General features: G+C 48.8%; 1 protein-coding gene and 2 pseudogenes across 1 annotated transcript; 1 reads left to right on the top strand and 2 right to left on the bottom strand.

Annotated features, from left to right (window-relative positions):
- The first annotated feature begins 4903 nt into the window (after nt 1-4903).
- On the top strand, nt 4904-11006 carry LOC133282468 (olfactory receptor 5G25-like). Its single transcript, XM_061478461.1, has 2 exons — nt 4904-5569; nt 10941-11006. Exons 1-2 carry the CDS (start codon nt 4904-4906, stop codon nt 11004-11006), a joined length of 732 nt encoding a protein of 243 aa, XP_061334445.1.
- A 4621-nt stretch (nt 11007-15627) lies between these two features.
- LOC133282467 (olfactory receptor 9G19-like) lies at nt 15628-19078 on the bottom strand (annotated as a pseudogene).
- Nucleotides 19079-19326: 248 nt separating this feature from the next.
- On the bottom strand, nt 19327-20313 carry LOC133282466 (olfactory receptor 5J3-like; annotated as a pseudogene).
- Between the last annotated feature and the right edge of the window lie 5587 nt (nt 20314-25900).

Below are 25900 nucleotides of genomic sequence, written 5' to 3'. Positions count from 1 at the left end.
GTGCTGTAAATACAGTTGCATGTGCTCTCCTGGGAGGAAGCCTCCAGGGTGCTCATGCTTTCCCAGAGGAAAAGAAAGAGAAGGAAAAGCAAAGGGTATGAAATCAGCTCTGAAAGGCATTGTGGTGCTTGAGCATCTGAGAGTCATGGAGTGGGTGAGCCATGCCTGAGCACAGCTGCACAGCAGCAGTAATGAGTAGCTCATAGGATGCTTCCAACATACTAGTGGACCATGCAAATGTTTTGGTCTGAACATACTGACACAATGAAAATGGGTTTAGAGACATTCCAGATCTTGCACACGGTCCTCAAATGGGACATGAAGAAGTGACTCCATCTCTGAAGCTGCTGATGTCCCTCTGTGGAGGGACAGTTTTCCAGCCCAAATGGGGTTACCCACATGTAGTGCCTGGATGTCCAACAGCTGAGCTGGTGCCTCTGGACTTCCACTGTATTCAAGGGTGAAAAACAGGCATTTTGAGGCAGGGAAGAATTGTCCCAGGCTGAACTAATAGGCCTTTATCCCCCTGACCAGCCTCAGCTGGGGCTCCATCCCCACTCTCTTCCTGTTGTTTCCCCCATCTCTATTTAAACTCAGAACAGGCAGATTGAGCTTTACTAGAGGAGTTCTGGTTTCCAGTTTAGTAGGAGTTCAGCACACCTATGCAATCTTTTGGTGGTCACCTAGGATTTCTCATATATCTTCCTCGCAATTTTTTCACCTGATCCTGAACAAGGGATTGACTTGACCTGACTTGGCTTGGTCTTGAATCTGCCTCCTCATCACCAGCTTTCCTGATGCTATGGAGCTGTGGTTGAACTTGGCCCAGTTCTCTGTTCCTGCCCTGCTTCTCTTGCTCAGGTACCGTGAGATGGTCCCTGCACACCAGGGTGTTCTCTCTTGGTTCCGTTTAGACAGATAAAGGAGACAAACCCCTGTGGCAGACCCCAGGCTCCTGCAGAGTAGAACCCATCACCCTCTGCACCTGACAGCCCAGCCAGTGCTCACTGCTCTGACAGTCATTTTCCATCCAGAACATGTCCCTACAGGAACAAATTAGGAGGAAGTTTTTCAGTGATGAAAAGTAGAGTAACAAGTTGATCCTTACATTCAAGCATTGTTATCTTTTCCTTAGTGCCTTTTCCTTTACCAAGTATAACATTAGACTTTCAGTCTTCAGCAGATCGGCAACACTTTGGTTTGGAAGTATCTTTCGGGCGATGTTTATCTGCTGGTTTTGTGACAGAGGACACCAGAGCTTCAGTGACACCAGGGACTTTGGTTTCCCCAACCTCTTCCTTAGGCTTGCAGGCTTGGTTTGGAACCATTTCTAGGTCTTGCTTTCTTCCTATGACTGGTTTGTGCAACAAGACCACAGATAATCTGATTTATCTACACTCTTTTATTGCCCTTAGTGGTTATTTTTTTTTCCCTGTGTCCTGGTCTTTTCTGATCTACACTTGACATTAGAACCTGGCTCCTTGCTAGCCCTGTCAAAAATATCTTCCAAAACTGTCAGCATCTCCAGGTGATAGCTTAAAATCTGCATTGTGACACCTTTCAAACTGCAAACTCCAGCACCTCACTGCACACCATGGGGCAGGATGAAGGATGCTGGGGCTCTGCAGGAAACAATGTACATTCTCATATGGATGCTGATGGCTTCTGCCCCTGGTGGTACTCTGGTGATGGAGGCACTGGGCAAGGGCTGAAATCCCTCCCTGCTCTGCATGGAGCTGCCTCCAAACTGGGATTCAGCTTTCACTTCTTTGGGATCAGTGCTTAAATCCTTCTTATGTCCATCATAGCGGAGAGGAGAGCCTCTGCCCTCCATGTGCTGCAGGGTGGCCACAGGGGCTGTGTGAGCAGTGCGAGGATTTGGGACCAGGACTGATGCAAAGCAAGGAGGGACCATCTCCTCACATCTCCCCTGTATCCATCACTACACATTCATACACATACGCCATGCCCTGTGGAGAACTGACTCAGTCCCATTCATCTCCCACTGTCAGCCAGGCTGTGGCTGTGGGGCTGGTATTGAACAGGGAGATGAGGAGGTGAGAGATGCAGAGTTGACAACAGGAGGACGGTGGAGGGGGGTCATCCGCAGCATCGCACCATGTCCTGCAGCTCCTGTGAATGGTTTTACTGCTGGAGAGAGAGAGAAAGGGGAGGATGTGGCTCTGGAAGGGGTTGGAACCCCAAATGATGCCCAGATTGTGCGGGTTTGCTCCCAGTGTGCACTGCCAGGGGATCTGGCCGATCTCTGGTGGGAATCCGTGTGACATGCACTTTCCTTTCATGTTTGGCTGTAGAAGGAGGTTCCCCATAACCCCCATGAAAGCTTTAACCTGTCAGAGGGGAGACTGAGATGAGCTCTTAGGCAGAAGCTCTTCCCTGTGAGGGTGCTGAGGTGCTGGCCAGGGTGCCCAGAGAAGCTGTGGCTGCCCCATCCCTGGCAGTGTTCAAGACCAGGTTGGACACAGGGGCTTGGAGCAAGCTGCTTTAGTAAAGGGTGTCCCTGCCTGTGGCAGAGGTTGGAACTGGAAGAGCTTTAAGGTCCTTTCCAACACAAAACAGCCTGGGATTCTGTGACAGGCTTGAGAGCATCCATCAGAGCCACCACCGACAAGGGCAACCCTAAAGCACCCTTCAGAAGGGCCCTTTTCCCCTGTTGCTGCCCATTTCAGTCCTTTACCACACTCCTCACTGTTCCTCCCCATCTCCTTCCTTTCACTTTTGGGCACCGCTCCCTCAGGCTCTCCTTTCTTTCTTGTGCCTGATGGGTGGAAGAAGGTGAATGTCATCATCAAGGAGAGCACAAGGACTGGGGCTGCCTCAGGCCCACTGTGATGAAGATCCAAATTCCCCAGGAAGCTTTCTCCAGGCAGAGGAAGGACAGGAGGGTGACCATGAGCAGCCAGCACAGAGGTACCAAGGCCAAGTCATTCCTGACCAACCTGAGTGCCTTGGGTGATGTGAGCATTGATGTTTGCATGGACAAGAAGTAGAGGACAGCATTTACCTCGTCGTTAGCAAGGTCACCACGATCTTCTGTTGGCTCCTTTGCAGCCAAACTTCTGAGCTATGGTTTGAGTACAAGGAATTGAAGATGGGTGGAAAGCTGGTTCACTGCGCATGGTGCCTGGCATTGGTGAGGGACCCTGGTACCAGCTCCCACTGGCAAGGTTCCTCTCAGCTCCCTGCCATGATAATGTCAACCATGGCCCTTATGAAGCTGTAACTGTCTCAGAAATGCTCCAAAAGTGGATGTCAAAGGTGGAGTTTTTCTCTGTTTTGCTCTAAGGGAGCCGAAAGCCCTGTTGCTCGCTCAAGCTCAGGTCATCTCCTCTGGGTACATTCTCCTTCTCCAAACTAATCAACACAGAGAAGAGATAATGACCTGCTTTGGGCTTTGTCACCCTCCTGGGGCACAAATAGATTCACAGTCCCACATCCCCACATCACTTGAAATAGGAAGAGGGTTTGCTGATGCTGGCTCATTCCCAGGCTCCCTGCACAGCTCCAGGCACGTTCATCTTCACATCCATCTCCAGGAGCATCAGGAGGGCAGCAGAGACAGAGCTGAGATGTAAGTGAGGGGCAGCATCTTCCAGCCCATCATTCTCCTGTGATTCTCTCTTGCCAACAAGCAGCAGCTCCTGTCTTCATCTCCTGCCCTGCTGCAGGGTCCTGGGCTTCTTGATGATGCTCTGGGCTTCCCAGGGAGCTGCTTGTGCTGTGTGCTCCCCACGTTGCTGCTGAGAAGGCAGGTTTGGAGATCACCCTGGTGGAGAACACCCTCAGGAGGCTTCCTCTCCTCAGTGACCACAGATGTTTCCTGGATGAGCACCAGAAGCTTTCCTGTACAGGACATTCAGGGTGCTCCCCATTGCTGAGATGAGGCAGCTCCAAAAGATTACTTTTTTTCCCCAAAACATGGGTTCAAGAAGAGTTTGCTGAGCTCTGGGGTTTGCCCATTTGTATTGGAGACTCAAGGGAAAGGTTAAAGAACCATGAAAATGTTTTAGATCTGACAGAGTGTGTCAAGGGGGAGGGAAAACTGATACTAACCACTGTGTAAAGTTGCATAGGATCATAGTATGGTTTGTGTTGGAAGAGACCTTAAATCTCACCCAGTTCCAAGCCCCTGTGATGGCCAGGGACACGTTCCACTAGAGCAGGTTGCCCTGTCCAACCTGCACTTTCCATAGGTCAGGAATTCATTCCAGTTAGGAAGAAACTCAAGCAGAGAGGGAAGAAGCGGGTGGTTGGGAAAAGCCCAAAAGAGGATGAGGGATCAGCTCTGCACTGCGAAAGCACCACGTTTCTCTGTGTTCCAGGTTGAGCCGGATGGTCTCCAAGCCCCAGGTTCAGCACTATCACAGGCGAGGAAGTGCAGCACTAAGGTAAAGCTACCTGGGTGTGCAACCTTCCCACTGCTTTCCAGAGTGGTCATTGCTCAACATCTCAAGGTGAGCCACAGGAGCACACACCACGTTGTGCCATGGTGTTCAACTGCTTGAGCACCCCTTTGTTCTACCTGTGCTGGCACACGACTTTCACCAACCTGTTCCCCACTGAGCTGTGCCTGAACTCTCCCTTTCCATCCTGCGGGACTGTCTCTGATCAGCTCCCACCACACAGAGGCTTTTCCACCTGGGACATCCCTGCCTCTTGGAGAAGAAAGCCCCAGCCAGGAGCTCACCCACAGAGCACCATCCAGCCCATGGCACAAAGCAATTGCACCCAAGCAACCGAGTTCAGTCTGGCAGGGTTCACAGAGGACCCGGTGACTCAGGTCTACTTGTTCCTGCTCTTCCTGCTCACCTACGTTGTCACCATTGTGGGCAACCTGGGCATCATCATCTTAATCAGGGCCAGCCACCTCCTCCACTCCCCCATGTATTATTTCCTGGGCAATCTGGCCTCTGTAGACCTCTGTTCTTCCACTGTCATCACCCCCAAGTTGCTGGTTGACTTGATGTCAGAGAAGAAGAGCATTGCTTATGCTGGGTGTGTGGCTCAGGTCTTCCTCTTTCAGCTTCTTGGGATAACTGAATGCTTCCTGCTGGTTTCGATGGCCTATGACCGTTACGTGGCCATTTGCCATCCCCTGCTGTACCCCCTTGTCATGTCCCCAAAGTGCTGTTTCCAGCTGGTGACTGCCTCGTACCTCATGGGGCTGACCAATGGCGTGGGACAGACCATCAGCATGTCCACCCTGTCCTTCTGCAGCTCCAGCACCATCGACCTCTTCTTCTGTGACATTTCCCCCCTCATCTCACTTTCCACCTCTGACACCACCCTCAGCCACACCATCCTGACCACTGCAGCATCTCTCTTTGGTGTGTCCAGCATCCTGGTTATCCTGCTCTCCTACGTGGCCATCATCGCCACCATCCTGAGCATCAATTCAGCCGAGGGCAAGCGCAAATCCTTCTCCACCTGCACCTCCCATTTCACTACTGTCAGCATCTTCTATGGGGCATCCTTTTTTATGTGTTTATTCCCCAGCTCAGACAGCTCTAGAGCAGCAGATAAATGGGCTGTGGTGCTCTACACCGTGGTGACTCCCATGCTGAACCCCTTGATCTACAGCCTGAGGAATAAGGAGGTGAAGGAGGCATTGAGGAAGCTCACAAAAATAAGATGATCTTGAATGGTGCAAGTTTACGGCCAGACAGAATGGAGATGTGGGGTAGATGCTCGGGTATCAGTTAAGTATGGACAACATGTTGGGTGTCTTCTGAAACCAGACTTACATGATGCACTGGTTGATATGATTGAAAATACAAATAATTTCACTCTCTAAACTTTGATAATTATATTTAGTAGTTTATTTCACTTAATTAGTTAATTTGTACTTTATTTCACCTAACGAAGAAACAGGTAGACAACTACAAGCATGCTCTCCTCTTCATCTCAGGAAAAGGGGGGACTTGATGGCTGCCTACACCTGCCTGAAAGGAGGATGGAGCCAGGAGGGGGCTAGGCTCTGCTCCCACGGAACAAGGGATGGGACAACAGGAAATGGCCTCAGGCTGCACCAGGGCAGGTTTAGATGGAGCTGAGGAGCAATTCCTGCCTCAGAGGGTGCTCAGGCATTGGAACAGGCTGCCCAGGGCAGGGCTGCAGGCACCGGCCCTGCAAGTGCTCACAAACCCCTCAGTGCCATGGGTTAGGGGTGGCCTCGACAGGGCAAGGGAACACTTGGAGTGCATGAACTTAAAGATCTTTTCTTTTTTGCTCTCCCTTTTGCTTGGCAAATGAGAATAAACTGTGAATTCTACCGTTCCAGTGGATCAAACTCCATTTCTAGACAGTGTTGTTAAATCATTAAGGGCCTTAAGAAAAGGACAAAAACACCTTTAGCAAGAACACCAGAAATGATAGCAAATAAGTGTGATGCCATGCAGTCAGTATTATTAGGTTTTGATGGACAAAATGATTTCCAGCACCATACACCTCATTTCATTTTAGACAGCAAAGAATTTAAGTGAAATATGGTACTTGTATTATGACTGAACGCGCTTTGAAAGCGTTTTAAGAAGTGATAGTGATGAATCCCCACCAAAGGGCAGAAACTATCAAGGAATCCCCATCCACTGCTCCACACCTTTGCTTTCCATTCCCCTGTTGGCAGCAATAGAAGCTGTTGCAGAATGGCTCTGAGAGCAAGGCCATGAATCCTTGGAGGTCTTCTGCGAGCAAAGCAAAGTGTAGGCCTCACATGTACGTGACTTAAGCTGAAGGACACACTGTCCTTGAGCTCTGGGGAAAGTACCGAGAACTGAATTGCAGCTGATGTAATGAGGAAGATCCTTGAAAACAGAAACCGGATGTGGGAGGAGAATGTAAATGAAACCGTTTAGAACTAACCAATGCTGTTGTGACTAGTAGGCATAATTAACACTATGAGGCTATAAGCGATGTGCGACATGAGTAAAGTAGAAGCTTGCTTATCACTCATATTGGGTTGTCGTGTCTTGCTTCTCCTCACCATCAGCAGAAGCCATGATCTCCATGGCAGCCTGATCACAACAGAGCACAGGAGCTGTGGTGCTGTTCAGCAGCCTTCAGACCTCCTACGTGGCAGCCCCTGGCAGCCTGGAGCGATGGCATTGCCTGGCCTGATGTCTCTCCTGTTGATTTCCTGCTCAGAAAGCTGAATGGTGGTAGGCAAACACAGTATACATAAAACACCACAAAACACATCACTTTGTGCATTACCTCAGCCCATGGAGCTGCAGCCTCTGCCAGGACCGTGGTGAAACCTGGAGCCATGGCTGAGCCTTAGGACTATCCTAAGGACCCACATTAACCTAGGCTGGAGGGAGAAGGTCCATGGCTGGATTCAGTTAAGTCAGGATCTAAGTGGTTTTCTCATTTCTTAACAACACACAACTAACAGGCACCCAGGGTCAATCAGCTGAATCCTGCTTTGTTCCCAGAGCTTCCTGATAATTCCCTGGTTATTATTTAACCCAGCCAACGGTTGTTTTCCTCCTGAGCCTTGGGGACAAGCAGGGGCAGAGGTTTCACACCCTCCCTGGCCCCTATGTCAGTGTTTGACTGCTCTTACAGCGGGGTTTTCTAACTCCCTCTGTTTCTAACTGGAATTTCCCATGCTGCATATTCACAATAGGAAATCTGAGATTTACCCTCATCTGTAAGATAACGCACATGGAGAACTTCCAGATGGCATCAAGTGAAAAAGAATGGGACACCATTAATTCTTGCATTAATCTTTTATCTGTCCCTGAAATCATAGAAGCATGGAATGGTTTGGGTTGGAAGGGACCTTAAAGCTCATCCAGCTCCAACCCCTGCCACGGGCAGGGACCCCTTCCACTGGAGCAGCTTGCTCCAAGCCCCTGTGTCCAACCTGGCCTTGAACACTGCCAGGGATGGGGCAGCCACTGCTTCTCTGGGCATCCTGTGCCAGTGCCTCAGCACCTTCACAGGGAAGAGCTTCTGCCTCAGAGCTCATCTCAGTCTCCCCTCGGGCAGGTTAAAGCCATTCCCCTTGGCCTCTCCCTAAAAGCCCTTTTTCAAAGCCCCTCTCCAGATTTCTTGTAGCCCCTCTTAAGGGATTCAAAGGCCACAATAAGGTCTCTCTAGTGCCTTCTGCAACAATATTCAATGACTTTATGTCCAGCTTCTCTCTCCTTCACCATCACCAAGTGTTTAAATAGGAACATGAGCTCTTAGTGTCTTAAAACACAAGTCTGTGGCTACAACCCTATCACTCTGCTCACTGTGGCTTCACATTGGAGCTGCTGCTATCAAACCCCAAAGATTTTTGCTCCTTGTTGTGTGTGTTTAAGGAAACCAGTGGTTTGCTGTGTCTAAGGGCTGCCACTGCCTTCAATGGTGTTATCATCTGACCAGGAGAGCAGAGCAAACACCAAGTGAGGTTCTAGGAAGCAGAAGCAGCAGCCAGCATTGCAATGCATCTTCCTGCTGGGTCATGATGAGCAGGCAATGAGGTGCCTGGCTTCTGGCATTCCTGCTGAGGAGCTCCTAATGGCTTTAGCTCCCCACTCTCAGGTGGAGCTGCTTTCATTGTAGTTAAATCTGGTTTAAAGGCAGCTGAGCAAATGCTGGGTAGGAGCTACCTCCCCTTCTTTGGGTACTTAGTGATTGGATTTAGGAATCATTTCCTATGTCCTTAGGGAAGCACTTATCCCTTAAATTGGAATGCACCATGTCATCTCTATGTGTTTACTGTGTCCATTAGCCCCCTTTATTGCTGAGGGAGATTTGGTGGGGTTCATTCCTCTCACTGCAAGGCAGACACCAGCATTGCTCCAGCTGAAGAGATCTGAATGAGCTCTGCTGATTGCATTGGCCTGAGTCTCCTTAGCTGTAATGGGACCTTGGCTCATAAACAGATAAGGAGAGACTTTCATGTTTGGCTTGTAATGTAAGTCATGTCTAAAAGAGGGTGAGTGCTGTCCTCTTTGGAGATGTCTGGTATGGCTCCCTTAGCTGTTTAGGTAAAAATGTCATGAAGCAAGGGGAACATTTTTTTTTCCATTTTGATTGGAAAGGATTTCAAGGCTTGGATTTTGAATGTGTGGATTCTACACTGAGGATGTGGTTCCTCTCCAGTGTCTGGTATCTAGATGTATAAGAAGAACCAGGAACACAGAGTACCAAGCTTTTCTCTCCAGGGTAGCTGGAAACTGAGCTAATTCCCTTCATTACAAGGGGTAATGGGTTAAAACTTAAACAGGGGAAGTTTAGGTTAGATATAAGAAGGAAATTCTTTCCTGTTAGGGTGGTGAGGCACTGGAATAGGTTGCCCAGGGAGGTTGTGAATGCTCCATCCCTGGCAGTGTTCAAGGCCAGGTTAGACAAGGCATTGGGTGATACGATTTAGCGTTAGGTGTCCCTGCCCACGGCAGGGGGGTTGGAACTAGATGGTCTTAAGGTCCTTTCCAACCCTAACGATTCTATGATTCTATGTAGAAATGAAAAGGTGAAATTCACTTTGGTTTTACTCCCTTTAAAACTGTTGGCCATGTTATCTTTATTTTCTTTTTGAAAAAGAATTGGGAGATATTAGAATGGCTTCTTTTAGACACTGTTATTACTTGGAGGAACCCTTCTGAGGTCCTGGTGGAAGAAACAAGGAGATTTTCGTCAAGTACTGGTGAGTTCATCTCTGTGTCTGCCTTTACCAGTATTGATGGTTTGATAAAGAGATGTTGGTGGCTTGAGATGAGCTCTTAGGCAGAAGCTCTTCCCTGTGAGGGTGCTGAGGCACTGCCACAGGGTGCCCAGAGAAGCTGTGGGCCAGTTTTAGGTCCAAAATGGGCAGGTGGAATCAGACAGACTTCAAAAAGAGAAAATGCTGAGTCCTGCCTATGAGGAGGACTTGCTCTAAGCACTAAGACAGGCTGGGGGGACCTTATCAGAGAGGGACAAGGCTCTTGTGGTGTCCACTGAGTTGAAACGAGCCATCAATGTGTCCTTGCAGCAAAGGCACCCACCAGCACCCTGAGAAGAGCATTGGTGGTGAGTCAAGGGACTTTGTGCAATGAACATCTGAGCACAGGCTGGGGAATGGGGAAGTAAAAGCTGCTTTGGCAAGGGTGGAGGGAGAAGATGAATTGTGCTGAAGAAATGGTCATCTTGCTTGAAAAGGGGCTGATGGAAAGAGGGGAGTGGGAGGGGAAGGAGCAGGAATGCTCATTTCTCATCAGGCAATATGCTTATTTGAAGGTCATCTCATCTTTTTAAGGTCTGCATATTTCAGGTTAACATGAACAGCAGTCATCTTGTGTACATCTATACATACATACATGTTCTTTAAATAGAAGTAAGAACAGAGGAAGAAATATATGGAAGAATAATTCAGATGAGAAGGGGTTGGTTTTTCCCTTGAAGCTACAAGTACATGGAATTGCATTCAGGGATTCTGGTCTCATTTTAGTTGACTCAAACATCACTACAGAGTCAGAAAATCACTCCAATTTGATTTCTTATCTATTTAATGCAACACTAATTCTTGTGGCAGATTAAGGCATGATATTATTGTATTTACTTGTCCTTAAATAAGAACAACTCCCACAGACAGCAAAGAAATCATCCCAAACAAGCCTCCTTCTTAAAAAGATTTTGGATGCTTATGGGAAGATGCTTATGTTTTGCAGGACCAATTCTTTCCATAACAGGACAGCCACAGCTTTAGGATTTAAGCTCTAAGATTATTTGTTTCCATATAGGAACTATTGCCTATTATTTTATCAAGGTATTATTTTTAATATATTATTTAGGACCTTCAACCATCATGGTTTTATCTCCCAGGAATTGGGTGCAGTCCTAAAGAAAACCCCAAATCCTGCATTAACCTCATGCCCTGTGTGTTCCTGTGAGCTGGGAGAAGTGATTGAACCTCTTCCCATGTTTCTTTGTCTCCTGCTGCCAAGAGAGTGGCTGGAGGAAAGCACTTGAGTGTGACCACGTTTGTCCTCTTGGGCTTCCCCAACGTGTAGAAGCTGCTCTTTGGAACTGTTTTACTCATCTCCAACACCATGGTGGTGGGGAACCTTATGACGACCAGCTCTCAGCTTCATGTGCCCATCTACTTCTTTCCTCATAGGAAACATACTTATTTCCTCCATAGGATTTATCTGGGTGTCTTGCTTTCCTGGATTGGCCTGCTTCATGGAAAGCTGCCACCATGCTGACCTCGAAACAGAGTGTAACTTCATTCCCTGTGATAAGCAGTCACGCAACTTGGTTCGGGAACAACCTTTCAAGGCACTCTCTGAGCAGGGTTGGATTTTCCTTGGATGCCATCTGGTGCTGACGACACAGATGCTCCATGCTTCTGGCCATATGTTGTATGCAGACGTGCCCAACTTGTTTCATGGCTCAAAGATTCTCAGTGTGGTCTGGAACTACCTTATCACTTCTTCATTAACTTATATCTGTCCATCCAGGCCAAGCTTATTTTCCATCCCAGCTGCAGCTTACTCATGATTTCTCATTCCAGGGTTTGGGGGTTGAGTCACATCAGTCCAAGGAGTCATCCTATCTAACTGTAGGCTTTCACATCTGAATTAGAAACAGAAGGTTCCTCTTATAGAGACAAGGATGCATCTGGGGCCTTTGATTCAGCTTGGATCTATTTTAAGCTTCCATATCAGGGAAGCTGGTCATTTTGCTCTTCTGGATTGGCCTGCACCATGGAAAGCTGCCAGCATGCTGACCTAGGAGCACAGCGGAACTTCATCCCCTGTGATAAGCAGTCACCCAACTTGGTGCAGGAACAGCCTTTCAAGGCACTGTCTAAGCAGGGTTGGATTTTCCTTGGATGCCATCTGGTGCTGATGACACAGATGCTCCATGCTTCTGGCCATATGTTGTATCCAGACATGTCCAACTTATTTCATGGCTCAAAGACTCTTAGTGTTGTCCGGAACTACCCTATCACTCCTTCATTTCCTTATGTCTGTCCATCTAGGCCAAGCTTATTTTCCATCCCAGCTGCAGCTTACTCATGATTTCTCATTCCAGGGTTTGATGGTTGAGTCACATTGGTCAAAGGAGCAATAGTATCTAATTGTAGGTTTCCACATCTGAATTAGTCACAGAAGGTTCCCCTTATGGAGACAAGGATGCATCTGGGGGCCTTGATTCAGCTTGGCTCTATTTTAAACATGCATATCAGGGATTTCTTCTGGAAAAAGTGGATGGTGCTCTGCATTTGCAGTGAAGAGTGATGCGCAGACACAGCTACAATGTGGGTTGTGTTCAGAGCAGACAGAGGCCATCGCCTGAAGAGTAAGTTTAAGTCTAATGGGAAACATCAGCTCACTGTGCTGATGTGTTGAGGTCCTTCAGAAACCCCACTCAAAAGTGGGGAGGTGCAAGCAGCTTCTCATACAATAATAGAATGGTTTGGTTTGGAAGGCAGCTTAAAGCTCATGAAATTCCAGCTCCCTGCCACACCTTCCACTAGACCAAGTTGCTGCAATCACCATCCAACCTGTCCTCAATCATTTCTCTTGGTCAATAATGTCTAATGCAGTAGAGCCTCAAAGCTCAGCATGCATAAATCACTTCCTGCACAGAATAGGAAAGAAAAATGGATGTCGGCAGCATTCTGGCTGTGTGTTTGCTTTTATAAAGGTTGCTAATAGCAGATATTAAATTCCTGATGAGGGGTTTCTATTCTGCATGGATGGATAGGAAATTATTGCCTAGAAGATACTAGTGTTGGTTTGCTATTTTTAGAGCCATAAGAAAGGAACTTTTCCCCATAAACCTGTGCCTAAAAGGGGTTTCAGGAAACATGGAGAGGGGCTTAGGACAGGTGCCTGCAGGAAAAGGCCAGGGGGAATGGCTTTAACCTGTCAGAGGGGAGACTGAGATGAGCTCTTAGGCAGAAGCTCTTCCCTGTGAGGGTGCTGAGGTGCTGGCACAGGGTGCCCAGAGAAGCTGTGGCTGCCCCATCCTTGGCAGTGTTCAAGGGCAGGTTGGACACAGGGGCTTGGAGCAAGCTGCTCCAGTGGAAGGTGTCCCTGCCCGTGGCAGGGGTTGGAGCTGGAGGAGCTTTAAGGTCCCTTTCAACACAAACCAGGCTGGGATTCTATGATCCAGGCCCATGAAATTGTCCTTAATACACAAACATGCCTTACGCACTGACCCTCCAACTCACTGGCTTTGGGCATGAGCCATCTCTGTCAAGCAAGGCAGCTGTAGAAGTGAACTTTGCTGTTAACGAAGAAGAAAGTTTCTTTCTTGTTATCCCCAGCTAATTAATCTCTGATGGCTTGTTATGAAGAGTGAGGGAAGTCACATCCAAGTTTTCTGAGAAGCTTTTGTGGTGATGAGGAAACTTCCTTGGTAAACCCCAGAAGGTCTTGTTAAAGCTGATGACACCTGGAAGGGTGCTTGGTCCCCAGGGACCACTTCTTGCTTTGGCAAAGTGAGCAGCATCACTTGTGATGGAAATAGCTGTGAGTGCTTGTATTGTGAAAGCCTGGATTTTGGGCCTGCTGGAGGGCTTTCTGTGCCCATACAAGCTTGGTCCTACTCTCTCTCTAAAGACACATCCCTGTCTTCATGACATGTGCAGATAATGTGGTTCTTGCTAATGGGTTGCTTTGTCCCTTCCTGCTTTTGACCCCTAATAAAGGGAGCTGGGGAAGCTCATTGCATTTCTCTTCACTTTTGGGCCTCCTCAAGGACACTTCATACATTGAATTTCTTGTTACTAGTTGTCTTGGGATGGATTTATTTGTGTCTCTCTTTAGTTCTTTACCTGTTAAAAATGTCCTTAAACTGTTATTCCTACCATTATGAATTTGGGATTGGAGAATAAACATGGGAATGGGGTCACCTGACTCAACATCTAGAATTCCTTGCCTAGTTATGAGATAGTCAGGACCCTTCTAGAACGGATGGGAATAAGAGGATGTTTTATTACATCCTAGGACAGCTGGTGAGGATGGATGTGGTCCAGAGCAGGTCTGAACATCAGAAGGATTTGTACCATGCACCCTCTCTCCATGGTATGTGCATCTCCGAATAGCTTTCTCTAGATTAAATGAATTCCAGTCAGGATGTGAAGGCCTCCTAGAGGTCAAACTGGATCAGCTGCCCCTCTCAAACCTATTTTCAGTTTGTTTTAATCCAAAAGACAGGACAAGAGGAAACAGCCTCAAGCTGCACCAGGGCAGGTTTAGATGGAGCTGAGGAACAATTCCTGCCCCAAAGGGTGCTCAGGCATTGGAACAGGCTGCCCAGGACACGGCTGCAGTCATCATCCCTACAAGTGTTCACACACTGTGTAGATGTGGCCCTCAGTGCCATGGGTCAGTGGTGGCCTTGGCAGTGCTGGGGTAAGGGTTGGACTGGGTGAGCCTGAAGGAATTTTCCAACCTGGTTGATTTAATGAGTCTAAAAGGAGGTACAGAAACACACCTTCACTGAGCACAGGTGGGGACACAAAACTCTGATTTAATGACTCAACTTTTATTTACCTAAATTTGAAGAAGATGAAACTACTCCAGATCTCCTAATCCCTCCTCCCAACAGTCTTGAAAGCTTTGTTTTAGTTTTCCTTTCAGTTGGACTAAAACTTTATAAAAGAAAAGGAAAAGATAATTGAAGAACTAAGAAACCCCTTTTTCTGCATGCTTTCCTGTAAGTGGTGGTGGAAACTACCAGTTAAGTTGCAGGGAAGGATACAGATGCAGTGAAATGCTCCAGGTCAGGTTTGGTTGCCCTCATATAGATATGTGGTGCTATTTGCTCTGTCCTGAAGGGCCCAGGACATTGCCATGCACTTGACATGTGCATCATGCCACTTTCAGAAGGGTTTGGCTGCTTTGGAGCAACATCTGAAAGCTCAGAAGGAGACCGAGGGGCCCCTCCATGGCGTTAATGGTCAATGTTCAGGCAACTGAGGTCAGTCCCAGTTGCCTTTCTGCTTCCTGACATGGGTTCATCTAATCTGACCTGCTCTACCTGTGCTGATGTGTATATTTCATTGGGATAATAGTCTAGGACTATGGAATTGTGTGTCTGTGGTGCTGGCATCATCGTGAAGAAATAACTTGGGCAGCTCAGGAACAGGCACACGTTACTTCATGACTTCTGGTTGCCCAAAGCAGTGGTAAGTGCTCCATTCCTGGCAGCGTTCAAGGGCAGGTTGGACACAGGGGCTTGGAGCAAGCTGCTGTAGTGGAAGGTGTCCCTGCCCGTCACTGGGGGTTGGGACTGGATGATCTTACTGTACTTTTGTGCCCAAAGCTGTCCATGATTCTCTGACACATGTAGCTCTCGCTGAGCTACTTTTTTGGGCATAAGTAATGAATGTTTAATTCAGATAAAGCACAGTGCAAAGGTGATGTGCAACAATCCCAACTGCTGCTAACATCCCATTTTGTAACAGATATATATTGCATATGGGGAGAGGTGGGAAGGAGAGGAGGTCTGTCTGCACAGTGCCATCTCCTGTCCCTCATGATGCACTTCAAGATCAGGAGAGCTTGTGCTCCTACATAGACTGTGATAAGTAACAAAGGAAGGCACAAGCAAGACAAGGTCTGTGCGCTTCTTGCTGTGTGCATCATTAGGGACATAACCCCTGGGTTTCTTCTGTTAGGAAGCTGTCTGTCTCTTCATCAGTGTCTTCAGTGCCTCCTTCACCTCCTGGCTCCTCAGGCTGTAGATGAAGGGGTTCAGCATGGGAGTCACCACCGTGTAAAGCACAGATACCACCTTGTCCCTCTCCAGCACATAGGAGGAACTGGGACGAGTGTAGAGGATGGAGCCATAGTAAAGGGTGATGGTGGTGAAGTGGGTGGCAGAGGTGGAGAAGGCTTTGCACTGCCCCTCAGTTGAGCACATCCTCAGGATAACAACCGAGATGGAGACATAGGACCTGAGGATGAGTGCAGAAGGGAGGATGGTGTTGAAGGTCAGGATGAAGTAGAGGAGGGACTGGTAGCTGTCTGTCACATCACAGGAGAGCTTCACCAGTGGGAGCAGGTCACAAAGAAGTCATCGATGACGTTGGAGTCACAAAAGCTGGGGGTGAACGTGTAGCTGGCAATGAGGGTAGAGTTGGCAAAGCCACTGAGGTAGGAGGTGACCACCAGCCCTATGCAGAGCTTCTTGGTCATGGCTGCAGCATGGAGCAGTGGGTTGGAGATGGCCACGTACCTGTCATAGGCCATGGCTGCCAGCAGGTAGCTCTCGGTGCAGGCCAAGCCACCGGAGACAAAGAACTGAGCAGCACACCCAGCAAATGAGGTGCTCTTGTCCTCAGAGATGCAGTTCAGAAGGATCTTGGGGGTGTAGACACAGGAATACCAGAGGTCCAGGAAGGACAAATTGCCAGTGAAAAAGTCCATTGGGATATGGAGGCGTGAGCTATGGCATATCACCACTATGAGGGTGATGTTGCTCATGAGGGTGTGTCCTGGGTTCAGCAGTAGCAGTCATTTTTCTCCTTCTTGGTAGCTGGTGCAGTGCTGTGTTTTGACTTTTGGCCTGGGAACAGAGCTGATAACAGTGATGTTTTGGTTTGGCCAAGGACTTCGTGAGCCTCATGCTCTGCCAGGGAGGAGGGGAAGCCAGGAGGAAGCAGAGACAGGACACCTGACCCAAGCTAGCCAAAGAGGTATTCCATACCGCAGCACCCCGGTTGCCTGCGCTGGGCTGGATGTTCAAAGGCAGGGTCTCCTCTACACATCATGCAACTGATGCTACATGGAGTAAATGGGCTGCGTTAATTACACAACGAACTCGAATAGGAAATCTCAGTAGTCCAGGCATTCTAGAAGTCATCATGGACTGGCCAGAGGGCAAAGATTTTGGAATGTCACCAAAGGAGGAGGTGGTGCGTGCTGAAGAGGCCCCACCAGATAATGAACTGTCAGCAAGTGAAAAGCAGTATGCCTTGTTTACTGATGGCTCTTGCCGTATTGTGGGAAAGCATCGGAGATGGAAGGCAGCTGTATGGAGTCCTGGATGACAAGTTGCAGAAACTGCTGAAGGAGAGGGTGAATCGAGCCTCGAGTTTGCCGAGGTGAAAGCCATCCAGCTGGCCCTGGACATTGCTGAACGAGAAAAGTGGCCAGTACTTTATCTCTATACTGACTCATGGATGGTGGCAAATGCCCTGTGGGGGTGGTTGAAGCAATGGAAGCAGAGCAACTGGCAACGCAGACGTAAACCCATCTGGGCTGCTGCCCTGTGTCAAGATATTGCTGCCAGGGTGCAGAACCTGGTGGTGAAGGTACGTCATGTAGATGCCCATGTACCCAAGAGTCGGGCCACTGAGGAACACCAGAACAACCAACAAGTGGATAAAGCGGCTAAGATTGAAGTGGCTCAGATGGACTTAGATTGGCAACATAAAGGTGAATTATTTTTGGCCCGGTGGGCCCATGACACTTCAGGCTGTCAGGGCAGAGATGCAACATATAGATGGGCCCGTGATCGAAGGGTGGACTTAACAATGGACACTATTGCCCAGGTTATTCATGAGTGTGAAACATGTGCTGCAATTAAACAAGCCAAGCAGTTAAAGCCTCTTTGGTATGGAGGACGATGGTTGAAGTATAAATATGGGGAGGCCTGGCAGATTGGCTATATCACACTGCCACCAACCCGCCAAGGCAAGCGCCATGTGCTTACCATGGTGGAAGCAACCACCGGGTGGCTGGAAACATACGCTGTGCCCCATGCCACTGCCCGGAACACTATCCTGGGCCTTGAGAAACAGATTTTGTGGAGACACGGCACCCCAGAGAGAATTGAGTCAGACAGTGGGACTCATTTCCAGAATAACCTTATAGATATTTGGGCCAAAGAGCATGGCATTGAGTGGGTATATCACATCCCCTACCATGCACCAGCCTCTGGGAAAATCAAACAGTACAATGGGCTGTTAAAAACTACACTGAGAGCAATGGGTGGGGGTACTTCCAAGCACTGGGATACACACTTACCAAAGGCCACCTGGTTGGTCAACACCAGAGGATCTGCCAACAGGGCTGGCCCAGCCCAGTCAGAACTTTTACATATTGTAGAGGGGGACAAAGTTCCCGTGGTGCATATGAAGAATTTGCTGGGCAAGACAGTCTGAGTTATTCTTGCTTCAGGTAAAGGCAAACCCACACGTGGGATTGCTTTTGCTCAGGGACCTGGATATACTTGGTGGGTAATGCAGGAAGATGGGGAAGTCCGATGTATACCTCAAGGGGATTTGATTTTAGGGGAAAACAGCCAGTGAACTCAATTGTATGCTGTTGCCTGCTGTGTAATACTTTTATAGCCCATCAACTAGATGTTTCCAGGTCACCAGCGACTGGCCCTGACTTCCCTCCAGCCATCATCCCAACAGAGAATGAACTTTGAACATCATGGGCCGAATGGACTCGGCAGCATTATAGGGATTGGCCCATGCACTAAGAAAATGATCTTTTCCTCTTGGTCTGTATGTATATGGATGTATATATGTGGGAGAGCGATGGTGTATTGAAAATGTGGGATCTGAGCACGACGTGAATGGTATGGAATAAGGGGTGGATAATGTCCTGGGTTCAGCAGTAGCAGTCATGTTTTTCCTTTGTGGTAGCTGGTGCAGTGCTGTGTTTTGACTTCCAGAGGAGGTTAGAAATAGGTGGGCTTTAAGCTCCCTCCAACCCACACAGTTCTGAGACCTCTTTGGCTGAGCTGGATGTTTGCAGTGGTAGGAAGGAAGGTGCAGGATGACAGACACAGCTCTGCTGCCTCCAGGCTGGGATGTTCTGGTCACACAGCAATTTAGCATCTTCCCAATGCTCAATCACAGCACCTACCATGCTCATCCTCTGGCAGCTCAGTGGCTCTGCTTCTCCTCCCGTTTCCTTACTTTGCACTGCACATCCTTCTGGGAGCAAATGGGATTTTATGCATTTCCTTGCATTAGCCCAAAGTAAAGTGATGTATTTTGGATGTACCTCCTCAAAACCCTTCATCCCTCCTTGAACTTGCCTCTGGATGAATCACTGCTTGAATCAGTGCAACTTCTAAAGCTAAACTGAAGAGGGAAATTCCTCATGGGCTTATTTTTGCCACCTCCTATGATATCACATCTTTCCCCCCCCAAAAAAAAACAAAACCCAAGAGATGACAAGAGAATATTTATCAGAGACCTATATTGAGGGGATGCTTAACATCACTGAGCCTCTGCAGAGTTTAAAGCATGGTTAGGATGTGCTGTACCTGCTCCTGTAAAGACATTCAGTTCCTTCCTCCTCCAGACAGCTGACACAAAATGAGTTAAAAAGGGAAAGATTAGGAGTTCTATCAACCAACTGGGACCAGGTTGGTCAATGAGCAGCTCGCAATGAGGTTATTTGCTGTTGCTTTTCTAAGGGCATCTTTAACATCCTTGTTCCTCAAGCTGTAGATCAGATGGTTGAGCATAGGGACAAGGAGGGTGTAAAACACAGCGGTGACTTTCTCTGTCTCCAGGGAGTACTTGGAAGCTGATTGCATGTGGCTGAGCCCAGCAGGGACATAGAACAAGGTAACGGTCAGGAGGTGGGAGGCACAAGTAGAGAAGGCTTTGTGCCTTCCTTCAGCAGACCTAATCCTCAGGATGGACAAAAGGATGTATACATAGGAGGTGATGATGAGGACCAGCACAGATATGGAAATGCTCCCATGAAGAATTACAAGCAAAAGCTCGTTGAGGTGGCTGTTGGAGCAAGAGAGCTTCAGAAAAGGGTTAGTGTCACAGAAGTAATGGTTGATGGTGTTTGGACCGCAGAAAGGCAACAGCAGCAAGCAACAGGTTTGGATTAGGGAGTTCAAAATCCCCCCTCCCCCATGTATGATGCAGCCACCAGCTGAACATAGACCCCGTGGGGCATGGAAATCGTGTAGAGCAGTGGGTTGCAGATGGCTACATAGCGGTCATAAGATATCACAGCCAGCAAGAGCACCTCTGTGGTCACAAACATGAGGAAGAAGAAATGCTGCAGGAAGCAGGCAGGGTAAGAGATGGTTTTGTTTTCCACCAAGAAGGCAAGAAGCAGCTTTGGAGCAAAGACAGAGGAGTAGCAAAGATCAACAACAGAGAGATTGCAGAGGAAGAAGTACATGGGGGTGTGCAGCCGGGGGCTTGTCTTGATCACTGCCATCAGCCCAAGGTTGCCCATGAGAGTGATGAGATAAATCATGAAGAAGATTACAGAGAGGAGTCTGCATCTTGGGCTTGCTTGTCAGGTCGAGGAGGATGAAGTGGGTCACTGCAGTGTGGTTGCCTTCAGCCCTGTTACTGTATTGCATGGCAGCATCCCTGCGGGAAGGAGGAAAGATGGAGTGAAATAGGGAAGAGCAATGCCATGTGGCTTGCATGTACTCTGTTAGGCTGGACATTAAAACAATAAAGATTTGATAGTTGAGGCAACATCTAACTGTGGTTCTTGGTGAATCTTCACAGGCAGAGAAACGCATTCAAAAGCCCTTCAGAAATCTCTTAATCATGAGGCTAAATCAGACCTTTTCTTTTAAAAACCCAAACCCAATCTTTGAAAACTGGAGAAGAAGTGAAGAACTTGCAAACTGGTCATCACATTTCATTAGGGAGGCAGAAAAAGGGACTGTGCATTCCATTTGCTCCATGAGAAAGACTAAACACATCTGAGTGTGATGCCCCAGGAGCCCTGAATCCATCACCCCAGCTCTGATACAGCATTGCTGGATCCCCAGCTGCCCACAACAACTCATTGAGTGAGATACTCGAGTCTCAGGAGGTTTCCCTAGCAGACTGGGGCAGAGAGTCCTGTCCTAGACAGCAAAAATAGGCTAAGCTGACACACTGCTGTCAATAGAATCGTAGAACAGTTAAGGTTGGAAAGGACCTTAAGATCATCCAGTTCCAACCCCCCTGCCATGGGCAGAGACACCTCACACTAAACCACCTCACCCAAGGCTCTGTCCAACCTGGCCTTGAACACTGCCAGGGATGGAGCATTCACAACCTCCCTGGGCAACCCATTCCAGTGCCTCACCACCCTTACAGTAAAGAACTTCTTCCTTAGATCCAACCTAAACTTCCCCTATTTAAGTTTTAACCCATTCTCCTTTGTCCTATCACTATTAGCAGTTTTGGTCAGGTTCCAGCACAGAGAGAAATATTCCCCTCAGTGTGGCAGATGAGTCTAACAGAGAGTCAGTGCACTTAACTTCTGTTACCTGCTCCAGCTCAGGTATTAAAAGGCTTTAAACTACATGTGTTGGGGGAGGGGAGCATCATTCCATTCCAACACACCCAGTCAGTTGCCAGCACCTATAATAAATGCCTGGAGCAATGTAGAGATATCCCAGGCACTCCAGCCAATAAGCCGGCTTCAGTTGGAGCTCGGCTCAGATGCCTCTATACAAATGCCCGTAGCATGGGGAACAAACAAGAGGAATTAGAGATGCGGGCACGTCTACAGGGGTATGATATAATAGGCATCACAGAAACATGGTGGGATGGCTCCTATGACTGGAGTGTTGCGATAGAAGGTTACAGGCGCTTTGGGAAGGACAGGCCTGGCAGGCGGGGAGGGGGAGTTGCCCTTTATGTTAGGGATAGGCTAAAGAGTATGGAACTCTGTCTGGGGGCAGGTGAGCAGTCCACAGAGAGTTTGTGGGTCAGGGTTAAAGGGAATATAGCTCTGGGAGGCATTACTGTGGGGATCTGTTACAGACCGCCTGATCAAGGAGAACCTGTGGATGAAGCACTCTATAGACAGATAGGAAAAGCCTCATGCTCGCAGGCCCTTGTTCTTATGGGTGACTTCAACCACCCTGACATCTGTTGGAATGACGGTAAAGCCCACCACAAGCAATCCAGGAGGTTCCTCGATTGTGTAGAAGACAACTTCCTTCTGCAAGTAATAGAGGAGCCGACAAGGAGAGGTGCCATGCTTGACCTCGTGCTCACCAACAGGGAAGGGCTTGTTGGAAATGTGACGCTCCAGGGCAGCCTTGGATGCAGCGATCATGAGATGCTTGAATTTGAGATCCTCAGGACAGTGAGAAGAGTGTGCAGCAAGCTCACTGCCCTGGACTTCAAAAGAGCAGACTTTGGCCTCTTCAGGAACCTGCTTCGGAAGGTTCCATGGGATCCAGCCCTAGAGGGCAGGGGGGCCCAATACTCTTGGTTGATATTCAAGGATCACCTGCTACAAGCTCAGGAGTGTTGCATCCCAACCAGAAGGATGTGCAGCAGGAGGGCCAGGAGACCTCCTTGGATGGATACGGAGCTCCTGAGGAAAATTCAAATGAAAAAAGAGGCTTATAATAGGTGGAAGCAAGGACAGGTGGCATGGGAAGAGTACAGGGATGTTGTCCGGGAAGCTAGGGACTAGGTTAGGAAAGCTAAGGGCCAGTTAGTATTAAACTTGGCTAGGGGTATTAAGGAAAACAGGAAGGGATTCTACAGGTACATAGCAAATAAAAAACAGACAAGGGAGAACGTAGGCTCCCTCAGGAAGCTGTCGGGAAAACTAGCGACACAGGACTTGGAGAAGGCTGAGGTTCTGAATGACTTCTTTGCCTCAGTCTTCACTGGCAAAGGCTCTGACCACACCACCCAAGTCTCGGAAAGCAGATGCAGGGACTGTGAGAATGAAGACCTTGGGCCCAATGTAGGAGAGGAACTGGTTCGAGACCATCTTTAAAATCTGAACGTGCACGTGTCCATGGGTCCTGATGAGATGCATCCACGGGTCCTGAAGGAGCTGGTGAATGAAGTTGCGAAGCTGCTGGCCATCATATTTGAGAAATCATGGAAGTCAGGTGAAGTTCCAATGACTGGAAAAAGGGAAATATAACCCCCATTTTCAAGAAGGGGAAAATGGATGACCCGGGGAATTACAGAGCAGTCAGTCTCACCTCTGTGCCTGGCAAAATCTTGGAGCAGGTTCTCCACGAAGGCATGCTAAGGCACATGAAAATCAACAAGGTGCTTGGTGACAGCCAGCATGGCTTCACTAAGGGGAAATCCTGCCTGAGCAATGTGGTGGCCTTCTATGATGGGGCTACAGAACTGATGGACAGGGGTAGAGCAGTTGATGGCATCTACCTGGACTTGTGCAAAGCGTTCGACACTGTCCCACACGGCATCCTTGTCTCTAAACTGGAGAGACATCAATTTGATGGATGGACCACTCGGTGGATAAAGAACTGGCTGGATGGCCGCACACAAAGAGTTGTGGTCAATGGCTCAATGTCCGGCTGGAGACCAGTAACGAGTGGGGTCCCTCAGGGATCGGTGTTGGGACCAGTCTTGTTCAACATTTCGTTGCTGACATGGACAGTGGGATTGAGTGCGCCCTCAGCAAGTTTGCCGATGACACCGAGCTGTGTGGTTCGGTTGATATGCTGGAGGGAAGGAATGCCATCCAGAGGGACCTTGACACGCTTGTGAGGTGGGCTGATGGCAACCTCATGAGGTTTAACCATGCCAAGTGCAAGGTCCTACACCTGGGTCGGAGCAGTCCCAGGCACAGCTACAGGTTGGGCAGAGAAGAGATTCAGAGCAGCCCTGCAGAGAAGGACTTGGGGGTGTTGGCTGATGAGAAAATGAACATGAGCTGGCTTCAGTGTGTGCTTGCAGCCGAGAAAGCCAACAGTATCCTGGGCTGCATCAGAAGGAGCGTGACCAGCAGGTCGAAGGAGGTGATCCTGCCCCTCTCCTCTGCTCTTGTGAGACCTCACCTGGAGTATTGTGCGCAGTTCTGGTGTCCTCAACATAAAAAGGACATGGAACTGTTGGAACAAGTCCAGAGGAGGGCACGAGGATGATCAGGGGACTGGAGCACCTCCTGTATGAAGACAGGCTGAGGAAGTTGGGGCTGTTCAGCCTGGAGAAGAGAAGCCTGTGTGGAGACCTCAAAGCAGCTTCCAGTATTTGAAGGGGGCCTATAGGGATGCTGTGGAGGGACTCTTCATTAGGGACTGTAATGATAGGACAAGGGCAACAGGTTAAACCTGAAAGAGGGGAAGTTTAGGTTGGATATACGGAAGAAATTCCTTCCTGTGAGGGTGGTGAGGCACTGGAATGGGTTGCCCAGGGAGGTTGTGAATGCTCCATCCCTGGCAGTGTTTAAGGCCAGGTTGGACGAGGCCTTGGGTGATATGGTTTAGTGTGAGGTGTCCCTGTCCATGGCAGGGGCTTCGGAACTTGATGATCTTAAGGTCCTTTCCAACCCTAACGATTCTATGATTCTATGAACTGAGGGTAGGACCAAAGGGTTTGATACATCTCTGGTGTCCCCAACACAGGGAGGACTTGGAGCTGCTGGAGCAAGTCCAGAGGAGGCAACGAGGATGGTCAAGGGCTGGAGCTCCTCCCATATGGAGCCAGACTGAGAACATTGGGTCTGTTCAGACTGGAGAAGAGAAGCTGTGTGGAGACCTCAGAGCATCTTCCAGTGTTTGACAGGGCCTACAGGAAACCTGAAGAAGGTCTTTGGCCAAGGGCCAGTAGGGACTGGCCAAGGGGAATGGCTTTAACCTCCCAGAGGGGAGACTGAGATGAGCTCTTAGGCAGAAGCTCTTCCCTGTGAGGGTGCTGAGGCGCTGGCATAGGGTGCGCAGAGAAGCTGTGGCTGCCCCATCCCTGGCAGTGTTCAAGGCCAGGTTGGACACAGGGGCTTGGAGCAAGCTGCTCTAGTGGAAGGTGTCCATGCCTGTGGCAAGGGTTGGAACTGGATGCCCTTTAAGCTCCCTTCCTACACAAAACAGGCTGTGATTCTAAGAAATAAAGCTCTGACAGTCTGTTGGTCAACAAAGCCCTTGTGCTAAATGGGGAGAAGTCATGTCTGAGCATCTGCTCTGCTGCAAATTTAAGTAGGGGTGTAAAGGGCCTGAGTGCTGTTAGGTGGGGGGATCTGGGGTCCTCCTTCCACCTGAACAGCCAGGGTGCTGATGGCCTGGGTCCCCTGGAAAGGGCTCCCCAAGACCAGCACAAATCATCCACAGAGAGGATGCTTTGTTGTGCTTGTTTTCAGCTCCCTTCAATGCAATATTAGATGATCCCTGTGGATGTAAAGGGCTTCTTCAGGGAAACACTGAAAGGAAGAGGTATGTGATAGATGGGGAAATACAAAGCAAACTGTCCTGGGCCTGTCTTCCTGGGAAGAACTGGTCTTGGAGGTGTTGATGCAGCCAGAAGGAGTTTGGGGAGAGAGGAATTGAGAGGTTGTTTTGCTGATCAAGTCAAACTAATTATCCGATGGAGGAGGGTCCTTTGGGAGAACAGTTTGCACAACACAAGCCTCTGAGGTAATGCCTCCTGTGAGATAAAACCCCTCCACCAGCCAGCCTGGAGCATCCTGCTCGCAGGCATCTCTCCTTCAACCCATCGCATGAGCTCCAGGACGAGCTGCAGGCACTGCATCCACCACCACCTTCCTCTTTAACCAAGCAGGTAGAAAAGGGTTTGATGGGTGGTGGGTCCAGTTTGACCCTGGTCATGCTAACTCTCCCATGCTTTGATGGCATGTTGAATTTCACTCTTCTTCAGGGACTGTATCGATAGGGCAAGGGGTGATGGGTTTAAACTGAAACAGGGAAAATCAGGTTTGAAATAAGGAAGAAGTTCTTCCCTGTGAGGGTGCTGAGGCGTTGGCACAGGGTGCCCAGAGAAGCTGTGGCTGCCCCATCCCTGGCAGTGTTCAAGGCCAGGTCGGACACAGGGGCTTGGAGCAAGCTGCTCTAGTGGAAGGTGTCCCTTCCCATGGCAGGGTGTGGAGCTGTCTGAGCTTTAATTTCCCTTCAACCCAAACCATTCTATGATAACCCATGGCGTGAATAAAAGTGCCCTAGTACGGGGTAAGTTTGCTTCAAAAACACCAATGTTCCTGACCCCATCTACAAC

This window comes from Pezoporus flaviventris, unplaced genomic scaffold (assembly GCF_033815535.1).
Source record: "Pezoporus flaviventris isolate CSIRO_AGI_PZ_B2104156 unplaced genomic scaffold, CSIRO_AGI_Pfla_v1 ptg000123l, whole genome shotgun sequence".
Classification (NCBI taxonomy): Eukaryota; Metazoa; Chordata; class Aves; order Psittaciformes; family Psittacidae; genus Pezoporus; species Pezoporus flaviventris.
This window is presented reverse-complemented; position numbering and strand designations above follow the sequence as displayed.

Coding starts and splice junctions, on each gene's coding strand:
- LOC133282468 (XM_061478461.1), top strand. CDS start 4,904: ATGTATTATTTCCTGGGCAATCTGGCCTCTGTAGACCTCTGTTCTTCC. Junction 5,570..10,940: donor CTGTGGTGCTCTACACCGTG/GTGACTCCCATG, acceptor CCTGCTGCCAAG/AGAGTGGCTGGAGGAAAGCA.